Source organism: Sapajus apella, unplaced genomic scaffold (genome assembly GCF_009761245.1).
Source record: "Sapajus apella isolate SASKATOON/1434 unplaced genomic scaffold, GSC_monkey_1.0 scaffold2, whole genome shotgun sequence".
NCBI classification, from domain to species: domain Eukaryota; kingdom Metazoa; phylum Chordata; class Mammalia; order Primates; family Cebidae; genus Sapajus; species Sapajus apella.
In genome coordinates, this window is record NW_022436942.1 from 41352601 (window position 1) to 41361725 (window position 9125).

A 9125-nucleotide genomic window follows, 5' to 3' on the forward strand; every position below is an offset into this window, starting at 1 on the left:
GTGTCTCCAAGCTGCTCTCCTGGACTTCTGATCACCACAGATGCATCTCCATCCACTTCCATGCTGTGCTCAAATGCTCTCCCGTCAACATTCCAATCAAATCTCATCTGTGTATTCATTGCCTTGTCTCTTTCTTGTATGGGGGGACTAGCATCAGGCATATGTAGTCAGTCTTCTTGCTGATGTCACTTCGTTTGTTATTTTGTTTTTCTGGATATTTCTGATCTGCAGATGATAGAGTTTGTTGGTACAGAGCCGGCAGTTATAGAAGGCCAACTGTACACTTCTTATGCTCTTGTAAGAACAGGCCATTTTTGTTTTGGTTTGGTTTCTTTTTTTTTTTTTTTTTTTTTTTCTTCGTACAGATTTGCATATGGTTTTACTCTTTGGAGTTATCCCTTGGCTTTTTTGCCTCAAACATACCTATAATGCATAGCCTATAATATCCAGTTTTGGATCTCTCAAAACAACAAACTTTTATTTTAATATTAGAGTAAAATGGTGTTCTCACCTTTTTTCTCCAGAATACACTCAAAAGCAACAAATAGAATGAGAAAGAGAAACAAAACTCTCTTTGACAATATCACATCTTAAACTATATATATTACAAAGTATAATGAAGATAAAAGAGGGATTCAGAAAGATACCAAGAGGAAATGCCCACAGTTACAGATCTCAGACAAAATCAACAGAACATAGTTATCTAAAGTGTATCCTGAGGAACAAAATCAACAGTCCCTAGTTTGAAACGAACACAACTGATGACCAGCATGGTGCTTCCCAATTTGACACAAAAGAAAAAAAAAAGAAAATGGAGCACCCAAGAAATCACACTGAAGAAACCTGTTTTTAGGAAGCAAAATAGGAAAGGTTATGAGTTCTGGGTTATCTTACAACTGCTGCTCTTCGGATGGTAGAGGAGAGAACTAAAGGCTATAATTGAACACACACAATTTTGTGAGATGAGAGTTTTTGCTGCCTTGAAGTTCAGGCCTGGATTTAGTCCAATATATTCTTCTGCAGAAGTTTTCTCCAGCAGGAACTCATTTGATTCAAAAAAACCGGCAAACTTTTAAAAAGGATGGGGAGTGTGTAATCCGCATGGGTTCCGTACGAGAGGGGAGAGTTTTTCTGGAAGGCTTTACAAGAAATTGAATGAGACAAAGCCTTGCTTTCCACTACCCTTTGTACTTTTTTAAATTCAAAAGAAATTTAGTGCAATAATAAAAACAATAGAGACTTTGAAAAAATAATAAATTCATTTAAACATTTGCAAATAAATCTGAGTACAAGTCCTTTCAGATTTTTACTCATTTTATCCAGCCTCTCATTTATTCTGACTACATCTAATTGACAGCGATTTCTTTAGGTAACTCTCCTTTATCAGACCTTTCACAAAGGCATTCAATTTATAAAATCAATTTTTCCTGTTGCTTTCATATTTCATTTGTTATGTAATACTTATTTATATGATAGATTGAGTATTCCTTATCTAAAATGCTTGGGACCAGAGTGTTTCAAATTTCAGATTTTTAAAAAATATTTACCTTATATACTTACAAGTTGAGTATCCCTAATCTGAAAAATCCAAAATCTGAAATGCTCCAATGAGCATTTCCTTTGAATGTCATGTTGGCACTCAAAAAGTTTCAGTTTGGGGGCATTTCAGGTTTTGGATTAGGTATATTCAACCTGTATGTTACGGCAATAATGTAACTGGCATAGCAAGTTTAGAAATAAATACAATTGACCCTGTAACATAAAGCTCACCTAGAGGAGCATAAACACAATTGAATAGAGAGGCCTGCTAAATACAGGAGTTCAACATACTGTGGGTATTTGTTTTAGGAAAAAAAAAACAAAAATGAAAAGTAATACTCTTTAATGGATTTGTTGATTGAATGTTAAAAGAAACTACCTTAAGCATAGACATATGCTATTGTGTTTCTGTTGCCTTTGAATTTTGCTCAAAGATGTCTTGTTTTAGATACAGTGTTGTAAAATTTAATTTTAATAAAAAAATGTTTGAGCTCCTCCTATTTTCCCTAAGCATAATAAAAAATGAAAGTAAATACTTCCTTTTTAGTTGTTGAAATTAAACAATATTAATAGGATGTTACTGGTGGTTTTAACTATGATGTGCTGTATACCCTGTATCAGTATAAAAGTTTTAAGTAATTTAGAGTTACCTTGACTGGCTTCATGAATATCCTTAGAGAGAGCTCTTCAGACACCTAAAGCTGTTTTAAATTGACGTAATGTTTATTTTACTTTAGGATATGTTTGACAAGGAAAACTATTTTTGAACTATTGTTAAATTTGTTGTTTTTTTATCTTGAAGCTGCCAGAAAAAACTATAATGAACTACTATGAGAAGTATAAGCCTCGAATGAATGAGCTGGAAGCTTTTAATATGGTAAATCTCAGAGTTAAGCATATTAAATTGGATATGTTGCTAGACTTGAATAGGGTCCTATTAAATTTTATTATGGGCCAAGCAATCTATGTTGTTTTTCTCTTACTGTAGAAAAACTATTTGGGATCATTTCCTATTTCAGGATTATATTAGGTATCAGTAATGTAATAAAGAGAACACATGGTAGATTTCTCTTAAAAAAGTATTATAAATGTACAAAAAGTTTCAGAGTCCTTTGAACACATATTGGTCCCAATGCAGTTATTTTACAAGCATTCCTTTTAATGAATTTCATTCTTAGTACCCCTTTAAAAGCTTTCTATCACATCTGATTGCTTGGAGTCTACCTCACAGTCACCTAAAGGACATTCTTTTTCTATTATTAAAGAAAACCTTTTGATCTCTGAAATATTCATTTTCTGAAGATATACATGGATACTGGAGATTGAGTCTATATAAACTTCTGTAGATACCTTTTCTTAAACATAAGTGTTAAGGAAATAAGCTAGTCTTTTTTTTTTTAAGTACCTCCAACCTATCTATCTAATTTTTATTTTAGTTGAAAGTTGTTCTGGCTCCTTGTATAGAGACTTTGATTCTTCTGGATCGACTTTGTTACCTGAAAGAGCAGGTAAATTATGTTATTTTAAAATACATAATAAATATTTTACTCAATACAGTAATATAGATCCACTTATATGTAGGATAAGGTTCTTTCACATAAAACTAGTAAGAAAATTTTTCTCATTATATTTTCATAGTTTAAATATTCATTCCATCTCTTTTTAAACATATACACATATGTACAACAGATGTTTTCAGCAAAGCTGCTATAATAAAGTTTACATTCTTTTAATTGTATGGTAATTACTATACATAGGCAGTGAACATAAACCACTATATATGAAATATTGTATAGCTGAAATTAATAAAGGCCAGACATAAAAGATATTGTATATACATTTCATTTTGTAAGAATTTGTCTTTTAATTCACTTTTGGAGTGTTGGCCATATGGATTCCACAGAATAGAAACTTCTGATCAAGGAAGATTCCTTCTGGTTTTTTTTTCACAGTCTTATTTATATATGTTGAATGACAAAAATATTGTCTTTGGGGTTGTCTTTAAGGAAAATATTTTTTGCAGATTCTACTCTGACTATGGGTAAAATAAAGCTTGATGAACTGTTTAAATTAAACCCATTCATGGACTCACCAAATATTTCCACTATAAACTCTTTAACAATTTTATTTTGTCATACAGGGAGCTTTACTTTCTTCTTTTCAACAAATTCTAATTGGATCAAATGGATATTTTTAAATGTTTGCTTTGTTCTAATTTGTATTTTTATGGAGAAAGGCAATTTTTAAATATGTAAACAATGATATACTTTCCTAAGCTGCCAGCTAACTTCATATCACTGGAAAGCTTTAGTTCCTAAGTTAGTGGGTCATAAAATCAGTACCTATTTTACTAGATTCTCACATCTCTTCTCAAAACAATCTCCATTGACCTATGTACAAGAGGTAAGCAAAACGGTATGCACAAAGATTGATAGATTGTAATGAAATAATAGAAATTATATGTTATTTTTAATATTTCAATTAATATCTTATAAAATAATGCACATTTATGTTAGAAAATTTAAAATACAGGGTATATAATGAAATTAAGTGTAGCCATAATACTACCTTTTATTTAATAGCTTCAATTATTATATTTTTAGTATACTTTCTATGGAATCTCTCAAATATATATGTATTATGTATGTATATAGTTATGTGTGCACATTATTTATACTTTGATTTAAATTAGAATCAAATTATAAATGCAGTTTTACATCTAATTCATTTTATATATTTTATTCAGAATTTTCCACCATATTAAATGCACTATAGAAAGTGAATAATATGTCATCATAAAATAATTTATTTAACTAATATCCATTTGTGATTGGCCACTTCTAGTTTTTCACAACCATAGCAAACAGTAAACTCGTAATTCGCTCTCTATGTACATCCTTGTTTCCTCAGCATAAATTTTCTTGAAGGTGTAATTGTGAATGTTAATTTTGTTTAACAAAGAATAAGAATTTTCTGTGATATAGTTTGTTTTTATGAATTTTTTATATTACAATACATAATCTGACTCCTCTCTCATATTTTTCTTTAACAAATGGTTGTATATCTAAATCACTTATCAATTTGCAGGAAGATATTGCGTGGTCTGCTCTTGTGAAGTTATTTGATCCTGTGAAATCTCCCAGATGTTATGCTGTTATTGCTCTGAAGAAGCAGCAATGATTTCCATTGAAGCAAATTATTAGATGTATTTCTCTATGAGACCTGCTACTGAGATTGCTTTTCTAAACATTTATGTCCTGTTTTATAAAAATTTTTAAATGATTGCTCTATATTTTAAATAATAAAATATGGCTAACAACAGAAGGTTAAAATCCATTTTTCCACGGTCAAAGCATACATTAATAAAATCAGAACCCACGATAACAATATAAAAGGATTGACCTACATTCCTGAGTTAGTACATCAGTAGAAGATTGTAATCTACATCTTAATTCCTGTTCAATGTTTAAGACCCTCTATATTTGCTACAAATCACATTTTGATTTATTGAATTTAGCAGAGATAAGAGGTAAAGTTAGTTGTGCTGTAGATCATTTACAGTTTCATCCACATTTTGGAAGTGTTTTTCTTTTACCAGGAGGAAAAAAAATCTGCATTTAATGGGAAGAAATATCCAGAAACCAGGTCAGAAACTTAAAAGTGCCTCGTTTATAGCACATTTTACACTGGGTTTTAATCTAAGTGCATGGGATAATTCCCTTAAAGAAAGTTGTATCTTATAAGAAGATACTCTCTTTAGGGATTCTTGAGGCAATTTATCTTACTAAAAGAAAATGATGGGTTGACACTTAATGGAATTACCGTATAGTCTGTAAAAAGCCAATCTGAGTAAACCAAGAGTCAATGGAATGAGGCCAACACCCTGCCCATTGTGAAACAAGTCCTTTTTATTAGCAGAAAACTTGAGGATTCTAATGCATGCCAAAAAGATGAACAGCTGGAATAAAGCTTCCTTGATCATCAACTAGAGAGATTTTATAAAATTTTCCAAAGCAAAAAAAAAAAAAAAAAAAAAAAAAAACTGCTTTTTAAAATATTGGCATCTATCCAACAAATAAGAATAATTATATGTCTTTGTATTATAATATTGAGTTTACAGCCTATATATATGTGTGTGTGTGTGTGTGTGTGTGTGTATATATGTGCATATGGATAAACAGATTCTTTGTACAGATTGTACAATACTTGGAAAATAAGCCATTTTTAAGCTTTTTTTTCGTACACAACTTTTCACATATTTAGAAGTGGAGGGTAGAGATAGGGAATTCCCATGTACTCATCACAAAGTGCAATATAATTATCAACACTTTACCAATTTTGTTTCATCTTTACCCACATAAGCATGCACATGCACACCCTACTCACACATACCCTAGCTGGAGAACTTCAAAGCAAATTCCAGGAAGTTTGTTACTTCTAACAGTTAAGGGTTTTGTTTTGTTTTGTTTGTTTGTTTTTTCATAACATCTATAATTGTCTCATTCACATATCTGTGGCTGAAAAAGTCTTTATATCAGTTTCTTCAATTCAGAATCTAAACAAATTTAACACATTTGCATTTGCTTCATATGTCTCTTAGGTTGTTTTAAATATATAATGATATCCCCTCCATTTTTAAAATTTCACATCATTTTTATTTTTTTAAGAAACCAGGTAATTTTTTCTATAAAATATGAATACATTCTATAGAATAGATTTCTAGATTTATCTGATTATACCCTCAGAGAGCCGTTTAATACAACTTCCCAAGTATTTCCTAAAAGTTGTTAGATCTAGAAACTTAAGAGAGTCAAGTTGTTATTATGTGTTTGTTTTTGTCTTTTGGCAAAAATACTTCATAGTGTTATGTACTTTCTATTACATCATATCAGGAGACATGTTTGGCTGTTCCACATTTAGTGATACTAAGATTGATCAGCAGCTTCAGCTGTTTTGAGTCTTATTTATTCAATATAAAGTTTTCCCATTAACCTTCCTTTGAATGGTTTTAGCAGCCATTGGCAATTATAGAAAACAGGAAGAAAGAAAACCAGATCGTGAGTTCATTTGTCATATTCATACTGACTGCATTAGAATCCTCCTCAGTGTCATTTTGTCAGTTGCGTTCTTTCTCCTAAAAAGCTTTCTTGTTTCAGCCTGCTGTGATTTCCTCTTATTGTTGACTATATAGCTATTTCAGAAGGAGCAGAAAACCTTTTCAGCCAACTTTTTTCTTTTATAATTTTACTTTCCATGTAAAAATGTAAAATTCTTTCCTCGTACCCAAATATTTTTATAATGTTTATTTATCATTATAATAAAGAAAAATATTTTATATATGTAAAACACCTTTTAGAATAGAGAAGTTATAACAGGCCAGGCACGGTGGCTCATGGTGGCACTTTGGGAGGCTGAGGTGTACAGATCAGCCGAGGTCAGGATTTCCAAACCAGCCTGGCCATCATGGTGAAACCCTGTCTCTACTAAGAATACAAAATTAGCTGGGCATGCTGGCACATTCCTGTAATTCCAGCTACAGCAGGAGAATCACTTGAACCTAGGAGGCAGAGGTTACAGTGAGTCAAGATTGCATCATTGCATTCCAGCCTGGGCAACAAGAGCAAAATTCTGTCTCAAGGAAAAAAAAAAAAAGTAAATTACAACAGTATCATCAGCAAGGCAACTTGATAGTAATTTCTGTGCTTTAAACAATTGTCAGAAATTGTATGTATTCATTAATGGTTTCCATTTTTATGAATCAGTTAAATGTGTGATGCAAGCATCAAATCAATATGAGATAGCCTGTATTCACCACACTGAGATGATAACATTTCCACAGAAAGCAAAGAAACAGTATTTTAGACTACAGCTTTGTACACATGAATCCCATTGCAATGGTTGTAGACTCTCATCTCATAAAAACTGCACTTTGGGAACTAGTTTACAGTTCAGCCAAAGAATGTGGTACCTTGGCATGAGCACAAATTCTGACAATTAAATTCTGAGTGAACTAAAGCATGACAGTGCTTAACATCTCGGAGCCTCATTTATAAAATGGGGTTTTATTTATTTTCATTTTATTAACATTGAATACTTACCACTTGTCAGAGATTATGCTAGGCATTGATAGTATGGAGAAAATATGTCACTGTCTTCAAAGAGCCTACATACAGTCCAGTGAGAAAGATAAACAATAAAATTATTAATTATAATAGTTAACAATTGTCAAGATCAGAACTCAAGGGTTTAGGATATAGGATTTTTGTTTGTTCGTTTTCTTTTTCTCATTTTTTTTTATTGCATTTTAGGTTTTGGGGCATATGTGAACAACATGCAAGATTGTTGCATAGGTACACATATGGCAGTGTGATGTGCTGCCTTCCTCCCCATCGTGTATATCTGGCATTTCTCCCCATGCTATCTCTCCCCAGCTCCCCACCAATTTTTAAGGGTGTCTTCAGAGCAATAGCCAAAGAGAACAGGGACTCAATAATATTAGTAGTATAGTTTAGACTCAGGTGAGCTAAATTGTTTTGTATTGTTGGGTAAGTCACTTAACTGTTTAGTGTGCCCCAGTTTTCTTATCTGTAAAAAGAACATAAGAATAGAACTTATAAGATTTTTAGGAAGATTAAGTGTATGAATATGTTATTGAACTACCTAAAAATGCCTCCAAAAAACTAATGAAATAAAGCTAAGTCTTTTGTAACTCACCACAGTAACAGGGCACTGCCTTGACAGGCTTCACAGTGCATCTGAAGGGGGAAATTAGGGCAGAATATTTATAGGATTTGGAGGTCTGGGCTCAAAGGTAGAGAAAAAAAAACATTTGGAAAAGTTAATTTCATAAGAGATTAGGATTAGCATAGATAGCAATGCCAGGGTCTTGAAGCAAGTGTTGATAAGTAAATTGTTGTTTGATAAGTGAATTATTTGAGAAGTTGAGAGGATTGAGATAAATTATTGTATAGGAATTTTCTGAAGCAATGAAGTTATTTATTGGGGTACAGTCCTATTCCTATACAAAGTTTTCCTGTAAAAAACAGATAAATCATGTTAACACAGGTGGTTTCAGTTCTTAAACCTAATATCTCTGTCATGCAGATGCAGATGGTTGCAGTTCTCAATGTAAAGCACTTAATTCCACATAATGCATAGTATAAAAGTAAGTTATGTTTGTTAAATATTCTAGACAGACTAACATGAACTTAGCCATATTTATGGCAGAATTGATTTCATAGGAAAAATGTGTTATAAATTCCAGTTAAACAACTTACAAATGGATTTCTAGTAACCTCATTTAAAAGTTGAAGAATTCTCTACATTTAAAAGTGAAATGGCAAAGCCAACATCATACTGAATGGACAAGTGCTGGAAACGTTCCCCTAAGAACAGGAACAAGACAAGGATGCCCACTTTCACCACTCCTGTTGAAAATAGTACTGAAAGTCTTGGCAAGAGCAATCAGTCAAGAGAGAGAAATAAAAGGCATCCAAATAGGAAAAGAACAAGTCAAGTTAGCTATGTTCACTGATGGTATGATTCTATACCTAAAACATGCCAAAGATACTGCAAAAAGGTGCCTA

General features: G+C 32.0%; 1 protein-coding gene across 2 annotated transcripts in view; it reads left to right on the forward strand.

Annotated features, from left to right (window-relative positions):
* The window catches only part of METTL25 (methyltransferase like 25), a 124790-nt gene extending 119930 nt beyond the window's left edge, over positions 1–4860 (forward strand). The window contains exons 10-12 of one of the 2 annotated variants that reach the window (XM_032296903.1): positions 2342–2416; positions 2976–3047; positions 4627–4860. In XM_032296903.1, coding sequence (XP_032152794.1) covers positions 2342–2416; positions 2976–3047; positions 4627–4719 — 240 coding nt within the window. In that variant the 3' untranslated portion in view covers positions 4720–4860. Of the gene's footprint in view, positions 1–2341; positions 2422–2975; positions 3048–4626 lie in introns of those variants that run through there. The other variant, XR_004274682.1, reaches the window with a different exon arrangement.
* Positions 4861–9125: the final 4265 nt, after the last annotated feature.